The sequence below is a fragment of the Meles meles genome, chromosome 15, assembly GCF_922984935.1.
Source record: "Meles meles chromosome 15, mMelMel3.1 paternal haplotype, whole genome shotgun sequence".
Classification (NCBI taxonomy): domain Eukaryota; kingdom Metazoa; phylum Chordata; class Mammalia; order Carnivora; family Mustelidae; genus Meles; species Meles meles.
The window spans coordinates 707,131-720,326 of record NC_060080.1 but is presented as its reverse complement, the minus strand read 5'-3'; the positions used below and the strand labels follow the sequence as shown (position 1 = coordinate 720,326).

General features: G+C 63.0%; 1 protein-coding gene across 12 annotated transcripts in view; it reads left to right on the top strand.

The window, feature by feature from the left end:
* MYT1L (myelin transcription factor 1 like) overlaps positions 1-13,196 on the top strand; it is a 394,040-nt gene that overhangs the window by 368,509 nt on the left and 12,335 nt on the right. For all 12 annotated transcript variants that reach the window (XM_045979466.1, XM_045979474.1, XM_045979472.1 and 9 more), the window contains 3 exons: positions 1,777-1,860; positions 3,209-3,430; positions 11,553-11,644. In XM_045979466.1, coding sequence (XP_045835422.1) covers positions 1,777-1,860; positions 3,209-3,430; positions 11,553-11,644 — 398 coding nt within the window. The remainder of the gene's footprint in view (positions 1-1,776; positions 1,861-3,208; positions 3,431-11,552; positions 11,645-13,196) is intronic.

The following is a 13,196-nucleotide window of genomic DNA, read 5'->3' as shown; positions in this document are numbered from 1 at the left end:
CACGGGCTCATCCGGGAGATCACAGTCGGGAATGGAAGCGGCGGTGACGGGCGCGGTGGCAGGCGGCGGGCTCCCCACCGCAGGCAGCAAGGCCGAGCGCAGCGTCGCTGCGGCACCAACGGCGAACGGCCCGGATGGGGGGGAAGGAGCACGTGGCTCGGGCGCCCGCAGAACCCACAGCCGTAGTGGCACGTGCTAAGTAAGTGGACAGCTCCCAGCCCAGGGACAGGGCTCCCCGGGCCCCCAGCACTGGCAATCGGAATGGCACCGTGCCCAGGAAGACGTCTTGAACGACGTGCCTGCAGACGGCCGGAGTGGGGGCGCAGGGGCAGTGGGGCGGAGACGGGGGGGGCAGCACGTGCGGTCAGGGCAGTGGGGACGGATGCTGGCGGCAAGGCCAGGCCCCAGGAGACTCGTGCACACACGGGGGACTTTGGTGCTGAGCCCGGGAAGGTCTGAAACGGAGCGCCTGAAACACGATGTCCAGGAGGGAGAAAGTGGACGATTCCAGGGACGGCTGAGGATGCGCTCTGCCTGTGGCTGCTGCCGGGAAAGGAAGAGGCACAGGGAGCGTGACCTGGGTCAGGGCGAGCGAGGGCAGGCAGGGCTCGGACCCGCAGGCGCCAAGGCTGCACGGGGCTGGGAGGAGCGTCCCAGGGGCCCCAGGCGGTCACCTGCCCAGGGCCAGGAACGCCCACTGGCTTCAGGTCCCAGAGACCTGGGCAGGAGCACGTGTCCCGGCAGAGATCTCAAGAGCCGGACGCGGTGTGGCCAGCAGCTGGGCAGTCAGGTGGGGGAGGGGACAGCCACTCTCCTAGGTTTTACCTCCAAGTGCGGGGGCGGATACAGGGAGAGAATGCAGGTGGGCCTCCTCTTTCCCATGTCCCTGCGAGAGGAGACGGGCGTGCGGGGGCTCGGAACATGTGCCGTTGGAGACTGTAGGGTCCTGCGTGGGGGTCCAGAGCCCCAGCCCAGGGCCCAGGGCCCTGCCCTCTGCCTGCGGGGCCCGTCCTCGCTGGAGAGGAGCCCGGCTGTCTCACAGAAGGAAACACACGAGCACACAGAGTGAGGGGCTGGGGAACAGGCTCCTGCGGACAGAGGCGCCCCTCTCCTGAGAACCCAGGCGCCGGGAAGGGAGCCCGCGAGGACCCGGGAAGGACGCCCCACCTGCGCCACAGCAGCGGCTCTGGCTGGAGTCCGTGGCTGCGTGGCCTGCGTCTCGGGAAAAGGCCTAGTTTCCTGGTCTTCAGTTCTTTGCGAGGAGTCACGGCTGTTCTCTGTGTTCTCATGCAAAGGCGCGGACAAGCCCGCTGTCCGCCTGCGCGCGCCCACATGGATGCGACTGCGTTTCTGTCCCAGCCGGAAATTTTCCTGCAGATAAACCGGAGCTTCTATTTCCAAGCTTTCGACCATGAAGCGAAGTAATTCTGTTCCAACCCCCTCTGCGCCCTCTGCAGACACGCTGGAGTCGTACTTCAGACGGATCCGAACAGACGGCCCTGTCCCCCCAGACGGCAGGACTCAGGGCAGTGGCTCACCCAGAGAGACCAAGGGAACGCGTGTTTTCTTCCTCCACGTGGCCCCTTCTCTGTGCCCCGCCGCCCGGCCTCTTCCCACGCAGAGGGGCCGCCCCCGGAAGGACCTTCCTCCCGGACTTGGTGTTCATGGGGAGAAGCTCCGGCTGCTGGGGGACGCGGGGTCATGCGGCTGCTATGGGGCGGAAGCCGGCCATTGCCGGCAGAGCCGGCGTTTGCTGAAGCCGTGTCCCTTCTTCAGTCTTTCAGGTTGCCCGAGAGCAAAGAAAAGTGGCATCAGGATAGCACAGAGCAAGGAAGACAAAGAGGACCAGGAGCCCATCAGGTACGCGCGAGGCGGGCAGGGGTGGGCTGCTGGCGGGAGCAGCAGGAGGCGCGGACGGCGGTCACCCGAGGCCAGATCTGGAGCTGCACCCAGAGCTCCCTGTTGGCGGCTGGGCACACCGCCTAAGCTGTGGGTGCCGTGGCCAGGGACTGTCCACCCGTCTGACGCTTTGAGTAATGGGACCCCGGACACTCTCCCGTAGCCCCGGGTGGACCCCGGACCCTCCCTCCCCCCGCCCAGCCCCAGGTGGCGAAGCAGTTCTCTGACCCGGAGAGGCAGGTTCACAGACGTCTATGACGGTATCGGTACGACGACAGAAACCAACATCGGCCGACATCCCGGCTTTGGGAAGTCGTGTAGCTGCCGTCTGCCTTGCTCTGGGGCAGGCCGGAGAGCAGGGTGCCTGGGGCTTCCAGCACACGGCAGGCCTCTCAGCCAGGCCGCCCACCCCGCCATGTGCGCCAAGCTGGACCAGAGCCCCGGTCCCCCAAATCCCGCAGATAAGCCTGGAGTTGTCCTCCTGAAATGTTAATCTCCGTGTCTTTGGAGAAAATTTTCGGTTCAAACAAAATAAAAATCAATTCAAAGGTATTAAAATAAACCTTAGCAAAGTAAATGGGTACTAGAAATTTTGTAGAATGTAAACCTCACCATTAAAAGGAAAATGCATCACCCACCGGCCTGGGGCCTGTGAGGAGCCTGGATCCTGCCCACCTTCTTTGACAACCTGCACCGTCGGGGCTGTGGTCTCTTGGCCCTCGGCGGTCGCCCGCGGAGGGGAGGTTTCAGGAGCAGGGATCAGCCTACCACTGGCCTTCAGCTCCCGCCCAGATCCCCCCCTCTCTTCCACCAAACGTGCTGATGGTGTACGGCCTATAGCAGCACTACCCGAGACCTTATTACACGCCACGGCTCTGGCTGGAGGCTGTTGGAGGGCCTCTGGAGAGCGCGGCCAGGCAAACAAATGTTTTCTAGCTCTTGGGAAAACCACGGGTTTGTAAAATCATAAAAAATCGTCCTGCAATTCCTCCTTGACTCTGCGTCCTTCCACCATGAACGCCGTGATTCTGTCCAAAAGTGGTGTCTTTTAAACAGACCCCTGCACCGCACTTGCTCCAGGAACGGCTTCTTTCTCCCGCGCCAGTTGCTGCCGGACCGCGCAGCCCCCTCCGGCCGCGGGCGGGAGGCCCCTGACCCTGCGGCTATGTGGTGCTCTCAGCGGGTCCGCTTTCTTCCCTTCGCTGGAGGGAGCGCTGGTTTCCTTCGAGCCTGGTTATCCTGACCTTGCTGGAGAGGCCACCAGTACAGACGGCGCCAAGACCACAGAGTGTGTCTCTTCTGCCCGCAGGTGTCCCGTTCCCGGGTGTGACGGCCAGGGCCACATAACCGGGAAGTACGCCTCCCATCGCAGCGCGTCGGGGTGCCCCTTGGCAGCCAAGAGACAGAAAGACGGGTACCTCAATGGCTCGCAGTTCTCCTGGAAGTCGGTCAAGACGGAGGGCATGTCGTGCCCCACGCCGGGCTGTGACGGGTCAGGGCACGTCAGCGGTAGCTTCCTCACCCACCGGAGGTGAGTGCCCCCGTCCTGGCGCCGGCCCTGGGAAGCCCCGCCGGGTGGCCGTCCGCTCTAACGCCACACCCCCAATTCGGATCCTGCCCCCAATGCATGGCCTGCCCCGGTGAGAAGGGGAAACCCCAGAGGTGTTTGGGAAGCGGATCCCACTCCCACCCCTGGCTCAGGACAGAGGCTTTAGGAAGCCTGGGATCAGGACCCACAGAGAGAAGCAGGCACGCAAGTATGTGCCGGTTAACCCTTCGGGCGGAAGGAGGCGGGAGGCCCCACGCGGGGAAGGAGGCTGGCGTTTGGCACAAGGCCTCCCGCTGCACACCTGAGCCAAGAATGCATCGGGAAATTTCCAGAAGAATCGTCGTCCCACTGATTTGTACTCTGAGAAGGAGTCCATAGAGTCCGATGGTCTTAGCGGAAGCCCCGTTGATTCAAAGGGCTCCCCGTGGAAGGGTTAGCATGGCGGTGTAGACAAGTCGCATGGATCCGTAGGGCGTGGTGGCCCGCGGTTCAAGCCACAACCAGCACAGAGGCAACAGGTCAGTTCACACACCAGGAGTCGTGGGAAGTTGGGGAGTACGGCCCCGAGCCTTGAAATGGTCCTCGAAAGGAAGGTCAGTTTTTAATTGTTAAAGGAATCCCGGCTCAGGTAGAAAACTCAGATGGGATCAGTGAGCCCAAAAGGAAGCAAGAACGTCTTTCCCAGACCTAGTCCCTCAGCCTGCGGCCCTCCTGTCTCCCGCGAGACACGGCCGTGAACAGAGGCCCACGCAGCCCCGCACAGGTGCACACGCTCAGGGCACACTCAGCGCCCTTTCTGTCTGTGCTCCAGCAGACCCCACGGCTAGGACTGGCCCAGGTCCTGGTGTGCAGACACTGACCCTACCCCCGGGGTTTGCCACGGGCCCCCAGGGCCAGGAAGGCTCCCCCTTTGGCCCAGGCCCTGGCCGGAGCCCAGAGGTCCCCGGAGGTGACCCACGACGCCCGCCCCGCGGGAGGATCGCCAGCTGCGGTGGATGAGCCCGGGCTCTGGCTGTGGCTCTCCTGCCTGTACGCGGCCTGGGCGGGGGGACGTCTCAGGGCATTCAGAGTGCGTCCGAGGCGGGGCCCTGCCGTGGGCGGTCGAGCTTCGCAGATGGGATGCTGGTACTTAAGGGAAGGGCTGCCTCGGTGTGCCCGTAGGGTCAGGGCTCTGAGCGCCAGCGGCTGGGGTGGAGCCCGTGTGTGCAGCCTGTAACTGTGCCTGGAGGAAACAGGCCGGCCAGGGGCACGTGGGGAAGGGGACGAGCGGCACTGAGAGCAGAGCGGACAGCGTTCTGTTTCCCTTGTGTGCAAGCACACCGCCCCCCTTCGCGACTTCGGGGCGCACAGCTCAGTGACATGGAGGTCACTCACGATGTTGTGCGGCCATCCCACCACGCAACTCCAGGACTTTACCGTCTCCCCAAACTGACGCTCTGTCCCCGGAAACCCTCGCTCCCCATGCCCTCCCCCAGCGCCTGGTGCCCATCAGCTTTCTGCTCCCACACCTCGGCGTCCCCTCCAGGACCTCCGATGAATGAGATCCTACGGTTCGTCCTTCTGCGTCTGGCTCATCTCACTGGGCACGGTGTCCCCCATGGGCAGCAGGCATCAGAGCATCCCTCCTAAGAAGGCTGAACCACACCCCATTGTTTTCATGTACGCTGTTGGCAGGCAAACCACGATTGCCCAGAGGTGTGGGAACAGTCGTCCGAGCGAGAACGGGCCAAGGGTGCAGAGATCCGTCCCTTGGAGGCTGTGGCCCCGCTGTGTGGAACGACAGGCTGCCATCCTCCCAAACCCTAAGGCCTCGGTTAGGAGGGGCCCCCAGGAAGGCCCCATTGGTGCACTGAGACACGGGGCTCCTCCCGCGCCCCCCAGTGCTGTGAAAACAGCAGGTGTCGAATCAGAAGGAAAGACTCCACTGATCCCTAAGTTTCCTGCTCTTCCTCATTCTGCCAAAAGGTGACAGCTCCTTAGGGGTCAGGGATCGTGGCCGGCGGTGCCAGGACGTAAGCAGTAGAGGCAGCCGGAGCACTGGGTCTGGGGCTGCCGGGCCCCCGAGCGACTGTCCCCAGTGTCCTCCCCAGGGAGGTCATGGCCACGGGACAGCCGGGCACAAGGACAGTAGGAACCACCGAGCTCTGTGGTGCCCCCGTTCCTACAGGCTGTGAAACTGTTTCGTTTATTTTGTTCCTTCAAGGCTGGGGTCTACACTCTACCCTGTAAGGGAGGTGGGGGGCTCCAGTCTGAGCAGGGCCACTGTGAAGGACATAGAAACTGTCTTATTTTATCTTAAGGATTGGCTGAGTCTTCCTAAAAAAGCAGTGTTTAAAATGAAAAATAAGTCATTCAAAACCAAACACGTTCTCATATAAATCAGACAAATTTCTGTTGGAATGTGTGTCTAATACTCCAGCAACAAGGAAAGTAGAGATCCTCGTTTTCGGATTATATGGCACGTTTTTATAACTCCTGCCCCCCGCGATCAAGGAATACTTCTTGAGTCTTCCGGAGTGACCAATTCTCCCCACAGGGCTGCCCCCCGTCCCCACCTCCTTCGAAGGCCAGTCATGAGCAGAATGAACAGTGTCGCTTGAAGCAGCAGCCGTGAGGCCCATCCCCTGGCCGCAGATGCCTCCCTGGGGCTTCAGGCTCTTCCAGAAAACCCAGCTGGGGCCGCTCAGCTAGGAGTCCCAGTGACCCAGACTGGCCTGGGATAGGCCAGAGGGCAGAGGGCAGGTGTCGGGGCAGCAAGTGGGGCGCACTGAAGGCAGAACAGGCACAGGTGGGGGCCGGGACAGCCGGGGACAGAAGAACACAGGTGGGGAGACGGCCTTTCCGAATGTCTGTTTTGCCTGATACTTGCCAAGGGAATTGCATTAACATGAGTGCCCCTGGGGGCTACTCACCTCGATCATCTCAGTGCTCTGGGGAGCACCTGCATTTCCTTCCCATCCCCGTCAGGTAGACCCAGGGCACAGCAGCCCCTGTTGCAAGGAACGCTGGGAGGCGTAGTCTTCCCAAGGGATGCTGGGAGATGTAGTCCACCTTTGGGATGGGGAGATGGTCTTGGGCCACTTAAGCCCAAGAAGAGGAAAGTTGGACGCTGCCCTGCTTCCGTCGGATGCTGAGAAACCCTGGTTTTTAACAAACGCATACATAATCACGGAACCACAGCACCCTGAGGTCTCTACGGTCCGGATGTTAGATCAGACAGCCGATGCCAGGAAGGCAAGACGCCCTTCCCTGGGCGCACGGCCCACAGGGAGGAAAGTTGTCCGGTGGGCGGCACGCGTGGACCCCTGTGTCCACTGGAGGACGCAGCCTGGGACACGCGCCGAACAGTGGCTTGGGAAGGCGTCAGGCAGCGCACTGGGCTCCTGTGGGCCTCCAGGTGTCACCAGCTCTTCCCCACTGGGGGCTCACGCGGGCACCCTGCAGCCCAGGGAGGAGGGTCCTGCTCTCTCTCCAGAGTCACCCACACTCCTTGCGCTCCTCCGACCGCCTCCTGCCACGGCCAGTGGTGGGCCGGCCGTCACGGACCCTCACGGACCCTCGGGGCAGACATGCCCGGACCCGTGGCCCCCCGACGCTCGAGGCTGGGAGCCGCGAGTGCTGTCCCTGCGTCCACCCACCTGTCTCAGCCGATCACATCTGCAGAGCCCCCTTCCCAAATGGGGTCCTCGCTGCAGGTTCTGGGGGCCAGAACATCAACGTGTCTTCTTGGGGGGACAACGGACCCACGGCAAGGACAGAGGCTGGATTTAGCTCACAAGCAGCAGGACAAAAGCAAAACTAAGTCCTCTCTGTTAGGACGAGCTTCCTCAGCACAAAACCCAAATGGGCTCAACAAGGTTCCACTTCCTTGTCAGGTAAACAGGGATGGTGTGGGACTGTGCGGCGACCGTGGATCCCAGCCCCGTCACGCTGCCTGCCACCAGAACTTGGCGCTGCCTCTCAGGGCTTCTGTCACTGATGAGGGGCTGGGCACCGCTGTCTCTCGGCCGCCCACTTGGATGTTCCCTCTGTCCCCTGGACCAAGAGTCCAGGCTGTCGGCCGCCCAGGTCACTCCAGGCCGGAGTCATCCCTGAGGAGGAAGAGCCGCCGGGCTCCCTGCAACCCCGACCCACAGAAGAGGAGAGAGGCGCCGTCGATGCGGACTCTGGGCATACGGCCCTGTGCCCGATGGTGGCAGCCGTCTCTCTAGGACTCCTGGGCCACAGTCCAAAAACACATTTCTCCTCACTGATCTCAAAATTCCACCGAAAAGGCCTGCTCTCCTTTTATAAACCCGTGAAATAAAAATAATGAAAAATGTAGAAAGCAAAGGGAGTTCTGTCCCCTGCATGGAGTCCCGGGAGCTGAGGTGCTGGGGGACGCAGGTCTCAGGTCCGGCTCTGAGGGGACAGACGAAGGCAGGTGCCCAGAGGGATGCCGGGGCGGGGGGCGGGAGTGGAAGCCAGGCGTGAGCACGCCGCGCACGGGCCCAGGACCCTGCAGCGGCATTCAGCGCAGCCTTCGGAACAACAGGACGTGGAAAACTCTGTGAGAAGAGTGAGGCTTCGGAAGCCTCGTGCCCCTGTGCCCGGCAGGAGGGCTGCTCTGCGCCGGGGACCCCGGTGTGTGGGAGGCAGGAATGCCCTGTGCAGGTCGAGGCCCTCCACCTCTGGCTCCCAAGCTGCTGTGGGCACAGCCTCAGCCCATGTGTGTCCCCTCTGACCTCCAGACAGGAGGGGAGCCCCCCCCCCCAGAAACCTGCAGGCCCTGGGACAGGCCTCAGCGGTTGACACTTGGGAGGTGGGAACGGCAGCCCGGGACACCGCCACTTAAAGGAAGCACTAAGTTACACTGGCAGAAAGCAAAGCATTTTAACAAAGAAAAGGACGGAGAAAACAGACATTTCAGGAAAGAGAATTCTTTAATTTGTCGGCAGATGGAAAAGGAGCGCAAGCGGAGTAATATGACGGACTCCTCGTAGCCCAAGAGAAATCAAAGGAACAAGTTCTCTATAAAACAAAGACAAATGAGATAAAAAGTTCAGTTGGAAGGTTAGAGGGTAAAGTTGAGGAAATCTCTCTATAAAATGAGAAAAAACAGTTTTTAAAACCTAGAGAAGGATTACTGGGGCTTGCTAGCCTAGCGGGCTAACAGGCGTGTCCAGCGGTGGGAGAAGAGAGGAAGGATGGTGGTCCGCACGCACGGAGAGAGCAGGAGAAGCAGCCCGGGGCGCAGGACACTGTCCCCAGGCCATCCCGCGGGTTGACCCGCCCGCCGGGTAGTCCCTCCTGCCTGATGACCCTCCTGCTGTGTATCCCTCCTGCCTGGTATCCCTTCTGCCATGTGTCCCTCCCACTGGGTGTCCCTCCTGCCTGCTGTCCCTCCCGCTGGTTCTGGACTGGGGAATCGAAACCCCCGAGTGCCAGGAAGCAGGGGCTTGGCGCCTGTGGCATTGGCGTCTGACCACGCACGCCACGCTTGTCCCATAAGCAGGCTTGCAGAAGCGGGCAGGATTGTAACTCAGGGCCAGCAGGTGTCTGCGCTAAGGGCCCAGTGGCACCGACCAGATCTGCTCTCTTGCAAGTGAGACATGACCCGCAAGACCACCGTACCCAGTCTGTCTGAGGCCTGCACCTCGAAATGTCTCCCCCAGGTTCCCGGGTGGCCAGCAGCCTCCGGACTGCAGCGGTCAGCTTGCTCGCAAGCCCGGGGGCCCTCCGTGGACGAATGCCTGCCCCCCACACCTTTATAACCACGCCTCCCGGAAACATTTTCTTATCTCGCTCTTTCCAGCTGGAAGATTCTCCTGAAGGAGGTCCTGTGGGCTGGGTCCTGACCGAAGGTCTCCCTCCCTCTGTCCTTCTGAAGCACTTGCCTGCAGCCCGACCCTGGCCTGGGTGACGGGGCTGGAGCTAGACGTCTTGGGGCCACCAGTTAGCTGCATCTTTCCAAATCCCCACTCAGAGCGATGCAGTTTTACTTAGAGGAGTTTCTGGAGCGGCTGCTGGGTCCCAAGCAAAACACCAGTCCTCGAAGGGGAGGGTGTGAGTCCTGCAGCCATCTGGGCCCCCAGGAGCCAGCACGCCACGATGCCAAGTCGGCACAAGCCCCAAGGGGAGCCCACGGACCTGCCCGGCACCCAGGTCAGTGCCAGGGGGCCCTTTCCCGCCGGACCCATGTGGACTATGCTGTCCCGGAGCCCCAGCGGGCGTGCTTGAACAGGCAGGGGGCCTGTCTCTGCCCCGATTCCGTGTCCCAGCTCCCGGGAATGTCTCTGGGAAGGACGCCATCCTCTGCATCCCGGCCCGCCCTTTTGTTATCTGAAAACCCAGAGAAGCGAGGGAAGACCATACCGGGTTCTGCAGTTCAGCTCCGGAAGCCCGTGGTCCTGTGGTGGTCAGTGGCTGCTGTCGTGCTCAGGTCTGGGGCTGGCATTCTGGGTGCCCGTGGGAGGACCTGAGTGCGTCCCTTCCGCTGGCTTCACTCCACTGATCCCTCCCCTTCACGGATCTGTGTCCACGCACCGCGGCATCACTGACGTCTGACCACCCTCTTCTCAGGGCAGAGAACCAGGCGGGGAGAGGCCGAGCGCAGGGAGCAGCCGGACAGGGCCGGAAGGACATGGCCCCTGGGGAGCAGCCCCGATGGTCACAGGGAAGACCACCGGGCTGCCAACTGGGCGGGGCCTCTGGTGCTGTCTTGAGAGTCGGGGGCCGGAGACAGGCCAGCGGGGCTGGGGGCAGACACAGACACCGACCAACGGCACCGGCCAACATGGGCACAGAGTCCTGAGAAGACGGGGAGGCGGGCAGAAGAGAGGGACCTGGCAGTCCTGGGGGACGGACACCCGTTAGTCCAGAGCCAGCACCAGCAGACGCGGACCCAGGCGCGGACCCTGCCGCACGTCCCAGGAAGAGCGCCCGGGGTGGACGTGACTCAGCCTCTCCGGAGCAGCTCCCAGACACAGGCCTCTCCCCGACGGCTTCTCAGAGATAACGTGGGCGTTGCTGTGACCCGTGAGAGGAAACCCGTGCGAACCTGTTTAGGAAGGCTCCGTGCATTGACGTAGGCAGTACTCGTGCTGCTGAGAGCCGTGTGCTCCACACTGTGCTGGGCGTCGGGTGGACACAGCTGTAGACCAGCCCCGACGGCTCCGCAGAGCTGTGGCCGGGGGCCGCCTGGCACCTAGTTACGGACAAAACGTGCCATGTAAACGTGCATGTCACACTGGACACACAGCCGTGTGCCGTGTGTCATTTCCGCGTCACGAGGGCCGGGGGTCCCCTGGGGTGCTCTCAGGTGGTGGCTGGTGAGGGGAGCCCCCGGGGCAGGTGTGATGCAGCCCAGGCTCGGGGCCGCGGGAGGTGCCCAGGGTGCAGAATCGTCCCCCACACATACACAGCACGAGAGGGAAGGGGGGCCGTCCTGGGAGCACCGTCGTCGGGTGCTCGGACCCGCACCCAGGGCGGAGCGAACCCCCGAGGGACCAACATCAGCAACGTGCGGCGGCGGGGACGTCTGCAAAGAGGCTGCAGCTTTGATGCCGGTGGGAAATGGGTTTTAAAGATTCAAGTGAGATCATGCTGGTGGGGGTCTGTCTTGGCACCTGCCCGCCCCCCAGCAATGTACCGGGGCAGGAGGGGGAGAAGCTGGGTGTGCGCTGAGACTGCAGGGCTGCGTCTGGCCCAGCTCATCACCCGCGCCTCCTACATCTGTATGTTTAAAACCCGATCTTCCTCCAGGCCTCGTGCAAGTCTGGCGCTTTCCACAGTCAGGACGACTTCTAAGGCCAGAGAGTCGTTCCCTCCAAACCCAGGAGCACATGGTGAAGGGGTGTCCTCTCCGGCCGGCCCCAGAGCCCAGCTGCCGCGATTTCCATGGAGGCCCCAGTCGGCCTGTGTCCCCCCAGAACTGTCCCTGAGGCCACAGGCAGACACAGCCGCCCTCGTGTGCGGGGAGTGGGCCACACCGCATGCACCACGCCGGCCTCTGCCAGCACCAGTCTGACAAATGCCCACGTGGCATCCTCGCCCCGGCTCTCCCCCCTGCAGCGCTGGGGTCCTCCCGAGACCCCTGACTCATGCCGCCTTGTCTTGTCCCCAGCTTGTCGGGATGCCCACGAGCCACGTCGGCCATGAAGAAGGCGAAGCTGTCGGGCGAGCAGATGCTGACCATCCGCCAGCGGGCCAGCAACGGTGAGCGCCCTCCCCCGCCTGGCGCCGCGGCCGGAGCCCTGCACCCACGGCTGCGATGTCTCTATTTCGAAAGTTCGGGCACGGTCATTCCGGCCACAACTAAGAAGCCAGTCCCCTCGGCTTGGGGGGGGGCGTCCCCAAACTCATCCCTCACCGGGACCCTTAACAGTCCCAGGGATTTGCTCCCCAGAACTCCGGCAGCCCCCCTTGTGTCTCGGCCCCCAGGTCCTCCTGCAGGGCCTGAGTCCAGGACGCACTCCTGTCCCCTCCGTGCTCAGCTTCCCAGTCCTGGCCACTTGCAAGCACACCTCCTACCACGTGCCTGTGGGCGCCCCAGGGCGCGGAGCGCGGGGTCCCTTGCTGCCAGGGTACTTCTGTTGTCGTGGTCACTGGGGCGTGGCAGGCCGGGAGAAGTGTGGATTTGCTGGCCGAGGGGACCAGAGCACACTCATCCTGTAACAGGGTCCTTTCCGTGGTTTCCAAAATGGGACTGTTCCCAAATTTTTGTGGATTTTAGTGGTGATTTCTGTGTGAAAGGCCCCACACGTGGTGTGGGTGAGTGCTTCTTGCACCAGGATTGTGTGGCACCCAGGGGACACGGGTGTGTTGGGCGAGCCCCGTCCACACTGAGTCGTGTGCCATTGGCCATAAGGTCAGAGTTCGTGGTTCAACGCTCTGCGCTAAGGGCTCCTCCCCCGTGGACCCAGGCCTCCGGGGCTCAGGCTCTACCTGAGGCCGCCCCCCTCGCAGGAAGGCCAGGGGGTCTGGGGCCCCCGATGGTCATGACAGGTCCTGACAACAGCTCGGGGCCTCCGGGCGTGGCCTGCACGGAACAGCCCTTCCTGCGCAGCTGGCCACGGGCAGAAGACAGCCACCGGCCGGTATTTGCATCTCACCGGCGTGGACACCAGGCTCCCGGCTTCTGCTCGACGGACACTGGTGCCCGAGGCCAGAGCCTGATTAGAGGCTCTGATTAGAGTCTGATTAGATTATTAGGGCTGCCCCCAGACGGCCCAGGACCCCTGGGGTGCCCGCAGGCCCGAGGCCCCGCATGGAGCCGCCGTGAGACGTCAGGCCCCACCCTCGCTGCTCTGGGCCATCACAGGGCGGCGCTCGTGGCCAAGGAGAAACCAAGACTCTTTTCGGCCCACTCGGAGTCACCCCAGACAGCCCTGCGTCCACGCGGACTCCGTGGGCCTGTGGGTCTGCTTGGTCAGCTTCTGCTCCGTCTGGGAGGGAGGCAGCCAGGAGCGGGGCCGTCCTCGCAGAGCGGGAGCGGGAAGGAGACACGGGCAGATCACACAGTCTGAGGAGGGGGCTGTCCCCTGGGCGGGCAGTCGTGGGACACGCGTCTCAGCGCGTCAGAGGCTGTCTTTCCCGGGGGCGGGGGGGTCCCGAGTCCTCTCTGGCAGTGCAAGGCACGGCGGCTCTCGGAACCAGCGAGCCCTCGTGGATGAGAACAGTGGTGTGCACCGCCTCCCGGGAGGCGCCAGGACGCCACATCCCGTGGGGAACCACACGCCTGCCAGTCTGCACCCCGACACAGGAGGCC